This window comes from Bos indicus, chromosome 3 (genome assembly GCF_029378745.1).
Source record: "Bos indicus isolate NIAB-ARS_2022 breed Sahiwal x Tharparkar chromosome 3, NIAB-ARS_B.indTharparkar_mat_pri_1.0, whole genome shotgun sequence".
Taxonomy (NCBI): Eukaryota; Metazoa; Chordata; class Mammalia; order Artiodactyla; family Bovidae; genus Bos; species Bos indicus.
The window spans coordinates 86,706,111-86,727,507 of NC_091762.1; the positions used below are offsets into that span (position 1 = coordinate 86,706,111).

General features: G+C 41.8%; 1 protein-coding gene across 15 annotated transcripts in view; it reads right to left on the minus strand.

Moving 5' to 3' along the window:
* FGGY (FGGY carbohydrate kinase domain containing) overlaps positions 1-21,397 on the minus strand; it is a 525,569-nt gene that overhangs the window by 255,714 nt on the left and 248,458 nt on the right. For 12 of the 15 annotated variants that reach the window (XR_011564145.1, XM_070780298.1, XM_019957367.2 and 9 more), the window contains one exon: positions 16,508-16,636. Coding sequence is in view for 12 of the 15 variants with exons in the window: in XM_070780298.1 (XP_070636399.1) it covers positions 16,508-16,636 (129 nt within the window). In the remaining 3 variants the exon portion in view is untranslated. Of the gene's footprint in view, positions 1-14,693; positions 16,472-16,507; positions 16,637-17,114; positions 17,136-19,418; positions 19,453-21,397 lie in introns of those variants that run through there. The other 3 variants (XM_070780330.1, XM_070780336.1, XM_070780341.1) reach the window with 3 other exon arrangements.

Sequence of the window (21,397 nt, forward strand, 5' to 3'; positions counted from 1 at the left end):
AAGTGTATAACAAATGAAAACATATGGACTCATGTAAGCACATGCATGAACATGTCCATCCACGTGCATGTGTGTGCATGTGCATGCATGCATTCAGTGCATATAAAATATATACACATATGTGAGGTTATGAACACTTCCAGCAAGATACAACACCATCAGCAAATAGAAGCTCTACAGAGTAGGAACTTGTTTCTTTTCAATACCATATCTAACACTCCTATAATAACACATGGCACATAAAAGGAAGATATCACATATTTATTAAATAAAGGAAAGGAAATTTGAATTTCTCTTGCCCACTTCTATCATTCATAATGTAAATCTGTTGAGATCCCACTGCTCACACATAAATATACAGACACTGTTCTAAGTGCTTTACAAATACTAGCTCATTTATTCTTCAAACAACTCTACGAGGTGGGTGTGATTTTTATTCCCATTTTACAGGAGGAAAAACTGAAGGATGGAGTGTCAAGCGACTTCCCAAAGTCACATAGACAGCAAGTAGAATCAGGATTTGAATCCTTTCAGTTCAGTCGTTCATCATGTCTGACTCTTTGCAACCCCATGGACTGCAGCACGGCAGGCCTCCCTGTCCATCACCAACTCCTGGAGTTTACTCAGGTTCATGTCCATTGAGTCGGTGATCCCATCCAACCAATTCATCCTCTGTCATCCCTTTCTCCTCCCATTTTCAATCTTTCCTATCATCAGGGTCTTTTCAAATGAGTCAGTTCTTTGCATAAGGTGGCCATAGTATTGGAGTTTCAGCTTCAACATCAGTCCTTTCAATGAATATTCAGGACTGATTTCCTTCAAGATGGACTGGTTGGATCTCCTTGCAGTCCAAGGGACTCTCAAGAGTCTTCTCCAACACCACACTTCAAAAGCATCAATTCTTTGGCACTCAGCTTTCTTTACAGTCCAACTCTCACATCCATACATGACCACTGGAAAAACCATAGCTGTGACTAGACAGACCTTTGTTGGCAAAGTAATGTCTCTGTTTTTTAATATGCTGTCTAGGTTGGTCATAACTTTTCTTCAAAGGAGTAAGCATCTTTTAATTTCATGGCTGCAGTCACCATCTGCAGTGATTTTGGAGCCCCCAAAAATAAAGTTTGTCATTGTTTCCACTGTTTCCCCCTCTATCTGCCATGAAGTGATGGGACCAGATGCCATGATCTTAGTTTTCTGAATGTTGAGCTTTAAGCCAACTTTTTCACTCTCCTCTTCACTTTCAAGAGGCTCTTTAATTCTCTTTCACTTTCTGCCCTAAGCGTGATGTCATCTGCATATCTGAGGTTATTGATATTTCTTCCAGCAATCATGATTCCAGCTTGGTGCTTCATACAGCCCAGTGTTTCTCATGATGTACTCTGCATATAAATTAAATAAGCAGGGTGACAATATACAGGCTTAACGTACTCCTTTCCTGATTTGGAACCAATTGGTTCCAAATTGACTCTGTTGTTCCATGTCCAGTTCTAACTGTTGCTTCCTGACCTGCATACAGATTTCTCAGGAGGCAGGGAAGGTTGTCTGGTATTCCCATATCTTGAAGAATTTTCCACAGTTTACTGTGGTCCATACAGTCAAAGGCTTTGGCATAGTCAATAAAGCAGAAACAGATGTGTTTCTGGAACTCTCTTGGTTTTTTTTTTTTTTTTTTTTCTTCTTCTTTACCTTTATTTTTTTTTTTTTTTTTATTCTTCCAATTTTATTTTATTTTTAAACTTTACATAATTGTATTAGTTTTGCCAAATATCAAAATGAATCTGCCACAGGTATACATGTGTTCCCCATCCCGAACCCTCCTCCCTCCTCCCTCCCCATACCATCCCTCTGGGCCGTCCCAGTGCACCAGCCCCAAGCATCCAGCATCATGCCTCGAACCTGGACTGGCAACTCGTTTCCTACATGATATTTTACATGTTTCACTGCCATTCTCCCACATCTTCCCACCCTCTCCCTCTCCCACAGAGTCCATAAGACTGTTCTATACATCAGTGTCTCTTTTGCTGTCTCGTACACCGGGTTATTGTTACCATCTTTCTAAATTCCATATATATGCGTTAGTATACTGTATTTATGTTTTTCCTTCTGGCTTACTTCACTCTGTATAATAGGCTCCAGTTTCATCCACCTCATTAGAACTGATTCAAATGTATTCTTTTTAATGGCTGAGTAATACTCCATTGTGTATATGTACCACAGCTTTCTTATCCATTCATCTGCTGATGGACATCTAGGTTGCTTCCACGTCTTGGCTATTATAAACAGTGCTGCGATGAACATTGGGGTACACGTGTCTCTTTCCCTTCTGGTTTCCTCAGTGTGTATGCCCAGCAGTGGGATTGCTGGATCATAAGGCAGTTCTATTTCCAGTTTTTTAAGGAATCTCCACACTGTTCTCCATAGTGGCTGTACTAGTTTGCATTCCCACCAACAGTGTAAGAGGGTTCCCTTTTCTCCACACCCTCTCCAGCATTTATTATTTGTAGACTTTTGGATCGCAGCCATTCTGACTGGTGTGAAATGGTACCTCATAGTGGTTTTGATTTGCATTTCTCTGATAATGAGTGATGTTGAGCATCTTTTCATGTGTTTGTTAGCCATCTGTATGTCTTTTTTGGAGAAATGTCTATTTAGTTCTTTGGCCCATTTTTTGATTGGGTCGTTTATTTTTCTGGAGTTGAGCTGTAGGAGTTGCTTGTATATTTTTGAGATTAGTTGTTTGTCGGTTGCTTCATTTGCTATTATTTTCTCCCATTCTGAAGGCTGTCTTTTCACCTTGCTAATAGTTTCCTTTGATGTGCAGAAGCTTTTAAGGTTAATTAGGTCCCATTTGTTTATTTTTGCTTTTATTTCCAATATTCTGGGATGTGGGTCATAGAGGATCCTGCTGTGATGTATGTCGGAGAGTGTTTTGCCTATGTTCTCCTCTAGGAGTTTTATAGTTTCTGGTCTTACGTTTAGATCTTTAATCCATTTTGAGTTTATTTTTGTGTATGGTGTTAGAAAGTGGTCCAGTTTCATTCTTTTACAAGTGGTTGACCAGATTTCCCAGCACCACTTGTTAAAGAGATTGTCTTTAATCCATTGTATATTCTTGCCTCCTTTGTCGAAGATAAGGTGTCCATATGTGCGTGGATTTATCTCTGGGCTTTCTATTTTATTCCATTGATCAATATTTCTGTCTTTGTGCCAGTACCATACTGTCTTGATAACTGTGGCTTTGTAGTAGAGCCTGAAGTCAGGTAAGTTGATTCCTCCAGTTCCATTCTTCTTTCTCAAGATCGCTTTGGCTATTCGAGGTTTTTTGTATTTCCATACAAATTGTGAAATTATTTGTTCTAGCTCTGTGAAGAATACTGTTGGTAGCTTGATAGGGATTGCGTTGAATCTATAAATTGCTTTGGGTAGTATACTCATTTTCACTATATTGATTCTTCCAATCCATGAACATGGTATATTTCTCCATCTATTAGTGTCCTCTTTGATTTCTTTCACCAGTGTTTTATAGTTTTCTATATATAGGTCTTTAGTTTCTTTAGGTAGATATATTCCTAAGTATATCTTGGTTTTTTGATAATCCAACGGATGTTGGCAATTTGATCTCTGGTTCCTCTGCTTTTTCTAAAACCAGCTTAAACACCTGGAAGTTCACGGTTCATGTATTGCTGAAGCCTGGCTTGGAGAATTTTGAGCATTACTCTACTAGCATGTGAGATGAGTGCAACTGTGTGGTAGTTTTGAGTATTCTTTGGCAAGGCCTTTCTTTGGGATTGGAATGAAAACTGACCTTTTCCAGTCCTGTGGCCACTGCTGAGTTTTCCAAATTTGCTGGCATATTGAGTGCAGCACTTTCACAGCATCATCTTGTAGGATTTGAAATAGCTCAACTGGAATTCCATCACCTCCACTAGCTTTGTTGATAGTGATGCTTCCTAAGGCCCACTTGACTTCGTATTCCAGGATGTCTGGCTCCAGGTGAGTGATCACACCATTGTGATTATCTGGGTTATGAAGATCTGTTTTGTACAGTTCTTCTGTGTCTTCTTGCCACCTCTTCTTAATATCTTCTGCTTCTGTTAGGTCCATACCATTTCTGATTCATTTGAATCAGTTATGTGTTCTTACTTGCTGCCTTGTGTTACCTCAAGAGTTTCCATTTTCATTGTCTTCAGAAATCAAATTCTTACATCAGAATCATAGCACAGAACATGGTAAAATTAGAGTTATCAAGGTAGGTGGGGGAGACGCTACTAAAAGATTTTACTAAAGACTAATGCAATTTTTTGATATTTCGAAAAATTTTATTCCTTAGTTTCTCTAGACATCTATAGTGGTTGCAGGGTGCCAGGAGATGATCCTCAAGATTCCCAGTGTAGGAAAAATTTTTTTCTTTCCTCTTCGCCTTTTATTATGACTCATATGAATGCTTAGTTAAGAGAAAATTGAAAACAAGGAAATTCAGCAGGCCCGTGGAGAGATGATAAGGAAGCAGCCAGCAGTTCAGATGTGAGGCTGCCGCCACTGAGCAATAACTGGAGATGTTCATTTTCCCACCAACAGCTGCGGATGTGCGAGCCCCAAAGTAAACATTAGCACTTGGGGATATTATATGGATGTGAAGCATCATGTGTTGAGTTCCTGTGCCATGAAAAACAGTGGGCCCGTAGGGTAAGCCTACTCACACAGTCAGTGACGCAAGTGCAATCTTAGAACTCAGGCCCCCAAACAAACACTTTTCCAGCAGCCTTCTACCTTTTGAACTTGGAGTGGGAAGTCCTCCTAACAGGTGGTGGAGGTGTCAGAACCTAGGACCGGGTTATTCTGTGTCTTTGTTTTTGTTCCCAAGTTCAGCAACCGAAAACAACAGCTCATGTTTTCAGTCACATATTAATACAGAAGAGAATAAGTAGAGCCTCCTGGTTAAAAATTCCCTCTGGATACCAGATAAGTTTCTGAAGCTGATGAGTTGGTCACAGGTTTACTTGAAATCAGGGCCTCCGGGCCCAGGAACTCACACTGAGTTAAAACATTCTGCTCTATTTAGGAGGAAGCACTTGCTCCATTGTTTGATGAAAAATCTTCACCAAAGTAGACAAAAAGTCAAGGGGAGAGAGAGATCAGTATCATAGTCTTGAATACAATCCTTCACCCTGTGTCCCTAAGAAAATTCCTTTACCTGCTGGAGTCTATTTGTTCAACCATTCATGGAGGTAAAAATACCATGATGGTGGTTAGAACAGCAAGTCACTACACAAGTTAAGTTTAGTGTCAATATCCATTTCAGTATTAATCAAAAAAATAATCAATGAAATCTTATCAACTTTAGTATTACTGATCTCTCCAGCATTCAGTCAAAAAATAGCCAGCCTGATCATTAAGCCTGGTCTTAATTCCCCACAACTGGGAGATCCCCAGAAATCTGTGCTGGCTTAATTATATTTTATTAAGTCCCTTCTCCACTCTGTGCCTCAACTCTCATCCATAAAATGGATTTAGAAACACACCTACCTGGAAGAATGTTAAATATTATAGAAACTCTATCTTCTGCTTTACATATAGACATATGTTTGTGTAACTGCAGGCTAATGTAAGTAAAGTCATAGATATAATCTAGACAGACATAAATATTCTTGCAGGGCAAGCAAGAGAAAGCGTATAGACTCTGGAGTTAGAAAGACTTGGACCTAGGGTCCAACTTTATCATTTATCAAAATGCCATGCTGAACAAGTTTTTAAATCTTGATATCCTTGTATGTCAAATACAGAAAACAATGTTATGTCTCAGCATAGCTGTGAGTTGATGACACTGACTATTTAAGTGCCCAGCACAAAGTTGGGCACAGAATGAAACAAAAAATAACTGCTTTGAACTTCCCAGAAGGACCTTGAATGCCAGGTGCTTTTATTAGTACCAGCTTTTAAGGGAGACTGTGATAACAAAATGGAAGAGACTTGCTCATGTGTAGCTTAGAACAACTAGTTTACCTATTTGATGGCCACCTAGGATCCTAATTACAGTCTTTAAGTGGGACATGATGTGTAGAATGAAGTAACAACGTATATGCACATGCAGGGATTTACTGGAACATACATGCGTACATGCAGGGCATACAGTTGCACATATATATACTCATTTAAGCACCTGTGTGAGTATACCTGCTTCTCACCTCCTATTTTCTACAACTGATAAGTGTCCCAGATACCCAAAACCATTTCCTCTTCCTAATTTGGAGATAGTGTGGTAGAATGGGGGCAGGGCCCCTGACCAATGAATTAGGAGGCTCAGTTTCTAACTCCAACTCTGATGGTAATGTGAGGGGCAACCCTGATGACTCACTGTTTTTCTGGGCTTTGGTTTTCTCGTTTTCGTATTGAAGAATTTGATATAGAAAGTCTTTGAGCAAACTTTTAGTTCTGAAGCCCATGATCACTCATTATCCAAAGAGCAGCATGTGTACCAAATAAAGAAACTAAAGAAACAACCTTTTCAGGGCAGGCTCATGGCTGTATATCCTGGGTTGTGCAGTGAAGAAGGGTAGGGCACGGGAGCTAGCTGCAGCCCCATGGGCCCTCATTCCTCCCAGATTTCTGGCCACAGAAAAGACTGTTCTCTCAGCTATGGCCCATCCCTTACAATCCAGAGAAGCACAGTGTTCCAGGAAAGCCCTTGGGCCTGGGGGCAGGAAACCCAAAGCTATCTTGCCCACCCCCTTTTCCCGTCTCTGCCCCTCAACAAGTCTCGCGCAGCTGCTCTGATATCAGGCAGCAGTGGTTCTCATTAAACCAAACCTCATCCTAAAACAATAGTCTTAAAAATCACACAAACAAACTCCTCCTCCCCCTTCTGATTCACATCCAGTAACTCCCAGAGTCACCCTCACTCTGTTTGGGTACTGACACTGCTTTTCTCCTTCTAGATTAGCCAGCAAGTCTTTATCTGCTCTTCTAATCCCCTCCATTCCTCACAGAAAGTCTGCCTCTTTGGATCCACCTTTGCTTTCTTGCTGGATACACTCCTTCCTGCCTCCAGCTCCTGATCCGAGTCTAGGCCTGGCTCCTTCTTAGCACCATTCTGCTTTGGTCGGATCTGTCCACCTGAAAGCTACACATCCCTCTGCTTCTCACCTGTGTACTCGGTGCCAACCTGTCCTGCAGGCCTTCTCCCCTGGGCACCAGGTGACACCTTCCATCCCATAAGCAGTTTTCTGGACCCACCTCATACACTCAGACTCAGGATACTTGGTGGGCAGGCCGTAAGTATCTACATTTTTTAAAATGCTCCCGTACCTGGATTTACCAATTCTTGTTTTGGATCTTTCAAAATCCTCTCACTTTTACTATCTTAATTAACTCACCGATACCCAGAGGACTGACTCTGTGGTTCTATGCTGAATGATGGGTAGGAAAAAACACGATATGGTGTGAAAAGTGGAAAAGGAGAAAGTGCGGCAGAGATACGAGGAGGGAGTGATTCTTGGTGTCTAAGAATGAGGTTAAGTTTGGAGACATCTCCACGGTGGAAATGACATTTAGCCCGATTTGTCATGTATGAGTAGGACTGTGGAAGTGGGGGGGAGGGGAGCACCCCAAACAGAGCAAACAGCCCAAGCAAAGGCCAGAGGGCAAGTGTATCTGATGTGTTGAAAGGAGGACAAGTGGTCTAGCGTTAGACTTTGGGAAAGACAGAAGGGGCAGGAATCGTCTTATACTCCTTATTCAGAAGTCTTCAGTTTCGTATCTCACAACTAGTTTCACTGACGAGTTAATTTCAGAAAGAACATTTTGATGAAGTACTAACATATCATTAAGACAGTTAATTGGGGTTGCTTCCTGGTTTCTACAGAAAAACAAATAAACAAACAAAAAACCACCTGAATTGATGAAGGGAAATAAAATCATTGGGAGGGTTTCAATTAAGAGTAGGACTCCTCATCCCCAGCACTGCTGACATTTGAGGCTGGATAACTCCGTTGTGGGGCTGTCCTGGGTGCTCTAGGGCATTTAGCAGCATTCTTGGCCTCTACCGTGCCATACCAGTTCCTCTTTTCCAAATGACAATCAAAAATATGTCTCCAGATATGGCCAAATGTCCCAGGGGAGTGGGGCTGAGGAGTTAAAATCACCCCTGGTTGAGAACCACTGAGATAAAGAAAAAGATCATGAGCTTTGAAGTCAGTCTCAGGTCCACATCTTGCCATGACACTAGCTATGGGATGGTGGAAATATTATTCTTTCTGCCTTCAGCTTCCTCATGTATAGAATGGGAAATAACTTCTGCCTTGTAGGATCATCATGAGAAGCAACAGATAAAGTATGTGATGTGTTAGCCACAGTACTTGGCACTTGGAAGGCAAGTAAGAAACAGTTACAGTAACAGTGGGGTGCCGATAAGAGTAGTGGTTCTTGTTTTACTAGTGATATTGTTGTTGTTTTTAGGAACAAAGCCTCATTGAAGTTTGAAAGTTTAAACAACTAAATAAATTCCATTTTATCAAGAAGCAATTGTGTCCTAAGTCACTTCAGAGACCTAAGGACTATAGCCTGCTTGGCTCCTCTGTCCATGGGATTCTTCAGGCAATACTGGAGTGGGTTGGCATTTCCTTCTCCAGGGGATGTTCCTGACCCAGGGATTGAACACGCATCTCTTATTATGTCTCCTGCATTGACAGGCAGGTTCTTTACCACTAGCTCCACCTGGGAAGCACAAGAAGAAATTGTAGGGCGGGGAATGTTGCAACTACATTACAGACATCACTTGCTCTAGGAATCCTTTCACAATTTTTCAAGTCTCAGTTTTGGGCCCATTCCATATCTTCCCAAAGCCTTATATACTTGGAATGTATAATTGTGTTGTGTATTTAATGTTTATTTTCACTACTAATAGATACAAGTACCCAGAAGTTTAATTCTCTTTCATATGTACCTTAAACCCCCATCAACTAGTAGAGTGAGTCATCAACAAATATTTATCAAAATAATTTCTTTTTTTGATACTTACTACTTTCTCATGTGCTATTTTTTAACTTTTTGTTTTATATTGGAGTATGCTGTTGCTGCTGCTGCTAAGTCGCTTCAGTTGTGTCATAGTTGGCAGCCCACCAGGCTCCCCCGTCCCTGGGATTCTCCAGGGAAGACCTTCTCCAATGCGTGAAAGTGAAGTCGCTCAGTCGTGTCTGACTCTTCGCGACCCCCTGGACTGCAGCCTACCAGGTTCCTCTGTCCTGGGATTTTCCAGGCAAGAGTACTGCAGTGGGGTGCCATCGCCTTCTCTGATATTGGAGTATAACTGAGGGCAAATGCAAGCCTAGGCTGGACCATACTGTAACAAATATGCATTCCATAAGGCACAGTGATCAGAAGTGTGGAATCAAATAGCGTGGGTTTAAATCATGAATTTACCACTTGTTAACCATGTGACTTTAGGTATGTGAGGTAGTCTTTGTGGGCTTCATTGTTTTATTTAATAAAGGAAACAAAATAATAGTGTGTATAAAGCTGCTCTGAGAATCAGTATGGCTTCTAGAGTACTGACAATGGTGAGATGTAAAGTTGGCGAGTTTTATTGCTCATTGGAATAAACCACGTTTTTTCTCTAAGAGGGCACTGAACCAGAAGTTCTTTTTGCAAGATGGGCTAAACCAATTCTTCTGCAAAAAGACAGGAAGGAAGGAAGTGGAGAGCAGAGGGGAAGGGACGGGAGGAGAGGGAGAAATGAAAAATTTGCATTTTGGTTTGATTCTGCAACTCAAGTGATTTAAGTCAATTCAACATCTGGCCTAGATGAGCAATTTAAACCAAATCAACATCTGGCAAAGAAACCAGTGTCTGGAATCAGAGTGATGCCAAACCAAGGCACTACGTTTGCTCCCGGCCAACACCTGCTAATGTGAGGGAGCACAAAGGACACGAGTTTCCATACATCCCAGACTGGATCAGGGAGTGCTCAACACGACCCTTTTGCCTCGTGCAGACTTGAGCCAGGTACGCCTACTGTGCAGGGACAGTAGGACCTCTGTAATGGGAGGTTACCCTATTTCTCAGCTGAGTATCCATCCCTCATGGAGGGGATGCCATTCACTCACTCATTCATCACCGAATATGCACAGTGTTAACCATCCTCTACTTGCAAAGCACTGTGCTGGTTGCTGGAATATAAGAATGAAACGGCACAGGGCTTACTCTCAAAGAGTCCACAAACTTGGAAATGAGGTAAATGAGATGTCACACACAAACCTGGGTGATGTGTACAGTAATGGAGGCGAGTCTCACACATCATGGGGCGGAGAGAAAAGACCCCTTAAGTCAGCTTAGGGGAGTCAGGGAAGGCCCCCTGAGGAGATGGCCTGATCTCAAGATGTGAAGGACAATCAGAAGTTGGACTGGTAGAGAAGAAAAACTGGAGGGGAGAGGGACAGAGACAGGAATCAGGTTGTTATTGCCTTTCAGGACAGCTGGGCTGCCAGAGCCAAGCACAGACCTGGAACCAAGTTAATACTATTTTTGTAAGCTAGAAAAATATCAGCAGTAGGAGCCTTGGCCAGAACCACCCCCACAAAGAGCAAACAAAATTAGTCCTATCTTCTGGCTGTCTGCTGGAGTACTTACTAACCAGCACCTTAAGTACGAAATGTCCCTTTATCTTTGATTTTTATTCCCATCAAGTCCTTCCTCCTTTTCCAGAACTGGAAAAAGCAGGAGTTGAGTGGCACTTGCTTCTTTGATCTTTATCCTCCTGTTCCCAGGCTTCCCCGGAGACTGAGAGTCCAGGAGGCTTTCTCCAAAGCAGAATGTTGACTCCTTCTGCCAGTCAGAATTTGGGATCTGCAGCAGGTCACACCAGGTCAGCACTTGAAGGAACCGTAATTGTTTGGGGCTTGTGTGAGGCCTGGATGACATCCAATTCCAAAGCCAGATCCTTAACCTGACTCTTGGCAATCTCTCAGCATGGAGTTCATCTAATCAGATCTTGAGGTTGTTTCTGACCTCAACCTAAACAGAATCTTAAAGTAGGAAACCCTGCATTCAATGAAAGAGTTTTGGGGAAGGAAATATAGGGTAGAGATTCAAGGAATCAGATGACATCCAGAAGCCTGGGTGGGGTTCTTCTCCGACTGCCTATGCAAAGGGAAGATAATTCTCCTGGATATTAACTAAGAGAACTTCCCTTAATAAGGCTCCTACTTTGTGTCAGGCACTGTGATTCCAGAGTGAGAAAAATCAAGGAAGATAGCTCATTACTGCATGCCTGCGATGTGCCAGATGCTAAGCCAGATGCTCCACTTATGTACATCCTAACATATCTATGAGGAGAGTATTGCTATCTCCTACTGCCTGAGGGGAAATTCAGAAGTATGAAGAGGTATGATATTTGACCCAAGGTACACAGGTAGAGAGAATATAAACATTTAAATCCAGATCTTCAAACTCCATGTTCAGAGCCCTGATTACAGTATCACAATACATCTCAGGGGATGGCTGTCTCACACCAATACCGTTAAGTCACAAACATGCAGGCCAGGCGAGAACAACTGAAAGCTTTGGGACACAGGCTGCCTGGTTCACTGCTGTAATCTCCAGCACCTGGACCAGCACTCAGTTGTGTCCAACTCTTTGGGACCCCATGGACTGCAGCCCAACAGGCTCCTCTATCCGTGGAATTCTTTAGGCACGAATACAGGAGTGCATCACCACTTCCTTCTCCAGTAAGCACCAGGTTTGCAAGCTTTCAATATATATCCTTACTAACTACATGCTTGGATGGGTGAATGACTTTTTAAGACACTTGAGCCTCTCTTCTCCTCCCATCCTGAAAGGAGCATAGGCAGGCTGGGAAACAAGAGGGAATATTTGCTCCCAGGCTTCCTTTCTTTCCAAGACATTCCAACTCTAAACTGGCTATGAGATGAAGAGGAGAGATGGAGGTAGAAGAAGGATAAAACTTGGTCAAAACTGCTAAATAGATTAACTTCCTAGGCCCTCCTTAGCCACTTCTGGCTTCTACATTTAACCCTTTAAGAATCCAAGGTCCTGTCCTCTCTTTCTGCTTAAAAAACTTACTTTTGGAAAAGAAAGGGGGAAACATTAACGTAAGTGCATTTATGTTTTAAAAGCAACAAAAACATCTGGGCCAAAGCTTCTAAATAAATAGCTGAGAAAAGAACAGAAGGTAAAGCCAAAGTTTAGACACATTTGAATGCAGAGTTCCAAAGAATAGCAAGCAGAGATAAGAATGCCTTCCTCAGTGATCAATACAAAGAAATAGAAATAGAATGGGAAAGACTAGAGATCTCTTCAAGAAAATTAGAGATACCAAGGGAACATTTTATGCAAAGATGGGCTCGATAAAGGACAGAAATGGTATGGACCTAAGAGAAGCAGAAGATATTAAGAAGAGGTGGCAAGAATACACAGAAGAACTATACAAAAAAGATCTTCATGACCCTGAGAATCACGATGGTGTGATCACTCACCTACAGCCAGACATCCTGGAACGTGAAGTTAAGTCGGCCTTAGGAAGCATCACTATGAACAAAGCTAGTGGAGGTGATGGAATTCCAGTTGAGCTATTTCAAATCCTACAAGATGATGCTGTGAAAGTGCTGCACTCAATATGACAGCAGATTTGGAAAACTCAGCAGTGGCCACAGGACTGGAAAAGGTCAGTTTTCATTCCAATCCCAAAGAAAGGCAATGCCAAAGAATGCTCAAACTACCACACAATTGCACTCATTTCACATGCTAGTAAAGTAATGCTCAAAATTCTCCAGGCCAGGCTTCAACAGTACATGAACCATGAACTTCCAGATGTTCAAGCTGGTTTTAGAAAAGGCAGAGGAACCAGAGATCAAATTGCCAACATCTGCTGGATCATGGAAAAAGCAAGAGAGTTCCAGAAAAACATATACTTCTGCTTTACTGACTATGCCAAAGCCTTTGACTGTGTGGATCACAACAAACTGTGGAAAATTCTGAAAGAGATGGGAATACCAGACCACCTGACCTGCCTCTTGAGAAATCTGTATGCCGGTCAGGAAGCAACAGTTAGAACTGGACATGGAACAACAGACTGGTTTCAAATTGGGAAAGGAGTACATCAAGGCTGTATACTGTCACCCTGCTTGTTTAACTTATATGCAGAGTACATCACGCAAAATTCTGGGCTGGATTAAGCACAAGCTGGAAACAAGATTGCCAGGAGAAATATCAACAACCTCAGATATGCAGATGACACCACCCTTATAGCAGAAAGTGAAGAAGAACTAAAGAACCTCTTGATGAAAGAGAAAGAGGAGAGTGAAAAAGTTGGTTTAAAGCTCAACATTCAGAAAAATAAGATCATGGCATCTGGTCCCATCACTTCATGGCAAATAGATGGGAAAACAATGGAAATAGTGACAGATTTTATTTTTTGGGGCTCCAAAAATCACTGTAAATGGTGACTGCAGCCATGAAATTTAAAGATGCTTGCTTCCTGGACGAAAAGCTATGACTAACCTAGACAGCACATTAAAAAGCAGAGACATTACTTTGCCAACAAAGATCTGTCTAGTCACAGCTATGGTTTTTCCAGTAGTATGGATGTGGGATGTGAGAGTTGGACTATAAAGAAAGCTGAGCACTGAAGAATTGATGCTTTTGAACTGTGTTGTTGGAGAAGACTCTTGAGAGTCCCTTGGACTGCAAGGAGATCCAACCAGTCAATCTTAAAGGAAATCCGTTCTGACTGAATATTCATCGGAAGGACCATGTTGAAGCTGAAACTCCAATATTTTGGCCACCTGATGCAAAGAACTGACTCATTTGAAAATACCCTGATGCTGGGAAAGATTGAAGGCAGGAGGGCAAGGGGATAACAGAGGATGAGATGGTTGGATGGCACCACCAACTTGATGGACATGAATTTGAGTAAGCTCCGGGAGTTGGTGATGGACAGGGAGGCCTGGTATTCTGCAGTCCATGGGGTTGCAAAGACTCAGACATGACTGAGCAACCGAAATGAAAGCCTCTAAGGGTAAAATTTCTGCCACTGACCATCTTTGGTTTAGGAAAACATGTGGGTGCTCATTTCACGGCCCAGAATCCTCTCAGTGCAGGTCAACTTAGACTCTTTGAGTGTATTCAAGTACCAGGTACCACACAGGACACAGCCTCCTCTCCTAAAGGATACAGTGAGCCCTGGGCAGAAGTGAGAAGGCAGGTTTCGGTTTGTTCCTTAGGGAGGTCTGGCAAACTTACAAGGGAACCAGAGTTCGAACGTTCCCAAGTGTAGCCCTTTTTCTTTCAGCACGTGGTGGTCCAAGTCAAGTCCTTGTCTCCTGGGGTGCAGGTGGATGACTGAGACTGTTGCCCCAGGATAACTGAAAAAGCTTGATGGAGGCGGCTTCCCTTGCCTCAAACAGGACATGAGAGGTAGGGATTACCAGGATATAGGAACACTCTATGTCTGTCTAGACCACAAGTTCTCTTTGTGCCTGTTCTTAGAAACCAAAATCATGACATTCCAATCAAAAGTGCACACTGCCCACATTAAAAAGGGAAGGAAACACCCTTGCCTATAATCAATAATCAATATTGTCCAATGCACATGCTTTATTGGCTTGTTACTATTTCTCAGGAACTGTGTTAAATTCTGAACACATAAAGATAAATAAAAAAGGCATGTTTGTAGATACCTCTTCTGCTCTGAAGCTCCAGAGGCCATGTGGAAGACTGCTGCTGCTGCTGCTGCTAAGTCGCTTCAGTCGTGTCCGTCTCTGTGCAACCCCACAGATGGCAGTCCACCAGGCTCTCCCATCCCTGGGATTCTCCAGGCAAGACACTGGAGTGGGTTGCCATTTCCTTCTCCAATGCATGAAAGTGAAAAGTGAAAGTGAAGTCGCTCAGTGGTATCCAACTCTTCACAACCCCATGGACTATAGCCTACCAGGCTCTTCTGTCTATGGGATTTTCCAGGCAAGAGTACTGGAGTGGGGTGCCATTGCTTTCTCCTAGACATTGCTTAATAATCTGCTGTGTAAGGAAACATTAACTTTCACTCTACAGTTTAGGACCGTTTTATCTTATTCTTGACTTAATGGGACTATATTCATTTAATAAATTTATCAAGCGCCTGTGAGAACCAGAAACAGGGTTGAGCATGGGTTATACAGGATGAATAATACAATGCCCATGCCTTCAAGGAGTTTACAGTCTAGTGGGAAAGACAAGCAGATAAAACGGCAATTACAACACAATCACTTCTTCCATAGGGGTAGGTAAAAGCGATGAAAGAAAGACAGCTTAGAGAATTTAGATATAAATGGAAGAGTTGTCCATGGAAGGCTACACAGAGGATAAAGCATCCAAGATCGTCTTCAACTTAGAGTAGAAGTTAGCTAGTGGCAAAGTGGAGGATGAGTTATCCCCATGCAGAGAAACACATGTGCAAAGACATGGAAATAAAAATGCAAAGACAGAGGTCTGTGAGTGCAGTTTGATGTAAGCATTTGATAGATAACTTTTGACTGTAATATGAAGTATGGACTAAAATATTTTTCAAAGTTTTTGATGGTAATCCATAGTAAGAAATTCACTTTCATTATGGAGCAGTATACACATGCAGATACATACAATTGCAGTGGAAATGTATGTTCTACAAAAAAGTGCTCTTCTGGTCAGTCCATTCTGTTCTGAAAATATAATGGTCATGATCTCCTAAATTGATCTCAAGAAGTTTGAACCATAATTTAAAAAGAAACACTTAGAAAGAAAGGCTAGGGGAAAAAAAAAAGTTTGTCTATAGTTGAAGTAAGAAATATTGAGAATATGAAAAATCCACCCCCCCCAAAAAAAAAAAAAAACAGCAATGAGAATGAAGAAGAGGATAGAGTCATCACACTTTACAGTAAACTTTGCCTCACGGTCTGCCTCCCACTGGGGGATGAAACCTTGTGTTTGTTTTTTTTTAATTCATTGTTTCCTAGCACCATGCTTGGGACACACCAAGTGTTCAATGGTTCTTTGATGAATGAATAAATGAATACAAGCATGCCAGGTTGTAGATTTACTTAAAAGATTAAATCAGGAATATACCCAAGTAACTGGACATGGGATATAAGCCAAATATATTATGAAAATAAAATTAGACTTGCAAGGGCTTTGGAGTATGTGTAGAAAAAGTAGTATAGGTAAGTACACCATTGTCATACATGCTAGTTGGAAGTTAACATATCTTTATCAAGTTTTCAGTAAACCAAAGAGCCATCCAGGTATTTATTTATATCATTTTTCTATTAGTTTGTATGGGTAAACTGATAAAATTATAAATGAATTCTACAGTTGATGAAAAGTTCTATAATTCTATACATATGCTTAAGTATAAAAAGGCTTTCTTCTCTAACTAGAATCACTAGCTCTCAATCTTTGCTTTAAAAATAGAAAAGCAGTGTGTTCGATCCTAGAGAGTGACTGAACACAGTGTTAGTGGTGACACGGGGAAAGAGATTACCTAGTCCTCCTGCATGAGCATCAATTAGTGAGGCTGCCACTGCAATTCCGGGAGGAAGGCCAAGGTCCTTTGCTGCCTCTGGTGTGAGCCCACTTCCAAGAGAAGCTCCAGGAGGCAGCACTTGGTTTCCTGGGTAGACAGGAGAAAAAATAAACACCTGTCAGCTTGAAAAACACAAAAGCAAATAGAGAGTTTTCTTAAGAGAACCTCTTGGACCCCTCCCCTCTCCTCTGCCTTTTCTCAACTTCATGAAGATAGAAACCATGCAGCTACAAAGAGTCCTTGTGCTCATCTGGTGACTTAGGTGTATGAGCTTGGTTCCCAAAGGTCACGCTCTAGAGTGCTTTACAAAGCCAAGAGCTCTAAGGCATCTTTCAAATCAGAGAAAGATTCCATTCATGGGAAATTTCAAAAGATACAAATACAGTGGCCTCTTGGAGACAAGGTTGAAATGGTCAAACTGTTCCAAATGTGCTTCGTAACATAGCAGCCCTACCAGCATATGTTATACACACACACACACACACACACACACACACACACACAATCACATACCCATACATACTCCCTGATTAATGTATATTCCCAAGAAGTTAAGAAAATTTACTTATATAGTTGCTTCCTGTCAGAAGATAAGGAAGGAAATTATTTTGTTCCAATAAAGAATTTCTTAGAAGTTCATCTCGGTTAGGAATGAGAGCCCAGCTTAAACCTTGCAGACTTCACAAGGCTGCTACTTGCACAATCACAGAATACAGTTTGAATGGTGTTCTTTGGAGTTGTGCAATGCACTGACCCTGATATTTCAAGTGACCTTGAATTCCTGCAGTCAGCCAGGCTTTCAGTTAAGAATTTATTGATTGTCTTGCTTTGTGTGGGCGCCACAGCACTGTTGTACAAGGCAGTCCTTGCCCCCAACCTAGTTAGGGAGAAGAGATCAGGACTCAGACAACCATGCAAGTCAGAAGAGAATGAAGAGATCCATCTGCTCGCAGGTGTTTAGCAGAGGCTGAGTGCCCCCTGCCTCCCACAACCCCTGTTCAGCCAAAGAATTTATAGTAACTATTTCTGTAAAATAAGGAGGGTATGGAGCTGGACCTCTGTATATGCTAAGATCTTTCTGAGCTTCAAGGCTCTAAGATTCTGAATGGGTGCCATTTGCTCAGTGCTAAAATTCCCACCACTTGTTAATTGTTTCATGGAGTTCCAGGGATGAACAGAGGCACTTCAGGACTTCTGGGGACAGAGGTGAGAGTGGAAAATTAGAGGGAGGCAGAGGGTGAATGGCTCACCAATCTCCTGTAACCAAAAACAAAGCACCTCTACAATACCATTTTGTATCCATTTTTCAAATTTTCTCCAATTTGGAAAAAGTTTAGCTAAGGAAAGAAAGCAGGAGAAGACTGAACCCACTGCACGGCCTCTACAGCTTCACTGCCCAGTATGGGATCCACTGGGCATATGTGGGTGGAACTTTTGAAATGTGGCTGGAGTAACTAGGTGCTAAATTAATTTCACCTGAATTAATTTCCATTTCAATTTCAAAACTGATACTCAATTCAATTACTGAAGAACTTCTAAGTACGTTTGGAACAACTAGCACCAATTGATTTTTCAACATTAATTCAAGAAATCTAAATCAAGTATTCACAGTGAAAATTTAGAGTCTGAATTGAGAGGAACTAAGTAGAAAATACACATCAGATGTCAAAGATTTTGTATGAGGAAATGAATGTAAAATATCTCAATAATTTGTAGATCAATTATATATTAAAATGATGTGTGGATATGGTAGGTAAAATAAAACTTATTAAAATTAATCTCACCTATGTCTTTACTTTAAAGTGGCTACTGGAAAATGTTAAATTTCAGGGCTTCCCCAGAGGCTCAGTGGTAAAGAATCCACCTGCCAATGCAGGGGTCATGGGTTCCATCCCTGACCGGGAGGATCCCATATGCCTTGGAGCAACTAGGTCCGTGTGCCACAACTGTTGAGCCTGTGCTCTAGAGCCTGCGTGCTGCAGCTACTAAACTCATGTGTCACAACTACTAAAGCCCTCATGCCCTAGAGCCTGCGCTCTTCAACAGGAGAAGTCACTGCAATGAGAAGCCCATGTACCACAGCCAGAGAGTAGCCCCAACTCGCCACAACTAGAGAAAAGCCCACACAACGACGAAGACACAGCACAGCCAAAAGTAAATAATAATAATAATAAATGCATATTAATTTTTTAAAACTACATGTAAATTTTTGATTTCATATGTGGCTCACATTATATTGCGCTTCCCTGGTGGTTCAGAGGTTAAAAGTGTCTGCTTGCAATGCAGGAGACCTGGGTTCGATCCCTGGGTCGGGAAGATTCCCTGGAGAAATAAATGGCACCCCATTCCAGTATTCTTGCCTGGAGAATCCCATGGACGGAGGAGCTTGGTGGGCTACAGTCCAGGGGTCACAAAGAGTCGGACACGACTGCGTGACTTCACTTTCACTTTCACATTATATTTCTATTGGACAGCACTGGACTGGAGGGTAAGGTCCAGATACTCAAATGATGGGGTGGGGGGCGCAGAGAATCTCTAGTCTGCTTTGAATGCACAGCCAGCAGAAACTTGGAGGAAAGCAACACCATTGGGTGTGGACAGTCTGGCTCTGGACACTGTCTCCATCATGTCACTATGTCTAGTATCCAGCACATACCAAACAGCATTCCCATTCACTGAGCACTTCTATGCTGGGGACCATCCTAAGGATATATCACACATTTTCTCACTTAATTGTCACAGAAACCCTATCTTCCTCTGGGAACATTCCCTATGTGGGTACTATTCTAATTTGTCCTCATTGTGCAGATAGATGGGGAAAATCAAATTTATGAATGGAAAGTAAATTTACCACAATCACATGACTTACGGTGTTGGAACATGGGCATGGATTCCAATCTGATGGATACCAACATTGTACCCCTGTTCTTTACATTTCAGTGCAGCTTCTAGGTGAAGGAAGGAATCAAGAGAAGTATTTGTAGAACAAACACATTACATGTGTTTAAAAAGTGGCCCATGTAGAAATCATGTGCTCTATATTCAGATTTCTCTTTGAAGGGTGAATTTTCGTAGGAGGGTCAAAATGGGAACTTCTATTCATCCCCAATCCCCACAAACACAAAGCCTGCAATTTTCAATGGAAAAAAAAAAAATTCAGAAAAGAAAAAGGGTTAGCTGGGTGGGGTACACTTTCAAGCCTTTTGGACAGTAATTTAGAAAGGAACGCTGGCTGATGAGATGCAGAGGGAGCCCTGGGCTTGCAGTCAGAAGATATGGATTCAAATGACATGCTGGAGGGGTACAAATAGACTTCACAGTACAGGCAGCGTTTTGAGCAAAGGCCAAGAAAGAGAAGAGACCAACAGGGCTGAGTGAGCTGGTATAGAAGGTGGGGTGGGGCTTAGCAGTGGGTGGAGGAGGCTGATAAGGTTGGAGAGGTACATGCGGAAATCCAGATGATGGTGTCTCAATTTATCACAAAGATCTCTGTACGTTTCTGAAAGAGCTAAGCCTGGGAGTGAGGTGAATGAATGTTCGCTTTTGCGTGTGTGTGTGTGTGTGAAGCATAATTGTTTTACAATATTGTGTCAGTTTCAGATATACAGCAAAGTGATTTGGTTTCAAATATATATACATATACATATATATATTCTTTTTTCTACTCTTTTTCATTATAGTTTATTACAGGATATTACAAACTTCTGTATGCAGGTCAAAAAAACAACAGTTAGAACCAGACATGGAACAATGGACTGGTTCAAAATTGGGAAAGGAGTACATCAAGGCTGTATATTGTCACCCTGCTTATTTATCTTACTTGCAGAGTACATCATGCGAAATGATGGGCTGGATGAAGCAAAAGCTGGAATCAACACTGAAGGGAGAAATATCAACAACCTCAGATATGCAGATGATACCACCCCTATAGCAGAAAGCAAAGAGGAACTAAAGAGCCTCTTGATGAAAGTGAAAGAGGAGAGTGAAAAAGCTGACTTAAAACTCAACATTCAGAAAACTAAGATCATGGCATCTGGTGCCATCACTTCATGGTAAATAGATGGGGAAACAATGGAAACAGTGAGAGACTTTATTATCTTGGGCTCCAAAATCACTGCAGATGGTTACTGCAGCCACAAAATTAAAAGATGCTTGCTCCTTGGAAAAAAAGCTATGATAAACCTAGACAGTGTATTAAAAAGCAGAGACATTACTTTGCCAACAAAGGTCCATCTAGTCAAAGCTATGGTTTTTCCAGTAGTCATGTATGGATGTGAGAATTGGGTCATAAAGAAGGCTGAGTGCCTAAAAATTGATGTTTTTGAACTGTGGTGTTGGAGAAGACTCTTGAGAGTCCCTTGGACTGCAAGGAGATCCAACCAGTCAATCCTAAAGGAAATCAGTCCTGAATTTTCATTGGAAGGACTGACGCTGAAGCTGCAATACTTTGGCTGCCTGATGTGAAGAGCCAACTCACTGGAAAAGATCCTGATGCTGGGAAATATTGAAGTCAGGAGGAGAAGGGGACGGCAGAGGATAAGATGGTTGGATGGCATCACCGACTCAATGGACATGAGTTTGAGCAAGCTCCCCGAGTTGGTGATAGGGAAGCCTGGCATGCTGCAGTCCGTGGGGTTTCAAAGAGACAGACATGATTGAGGAACTGAACAGCAACAACAACAAGATACTGAATACAGTACCCAGACTCCAAGCTGAAGCTCCAGCACTTTGGCCATGTGAAGTAAAGAGCCAACTGATTGGAAAAGACCCTGATGCTGGAAAAGATTGATGGCAGGAAGAGAAAGGGGCGACAAAGGATGAGATGGTTGGACGGCATCACCAACTCAA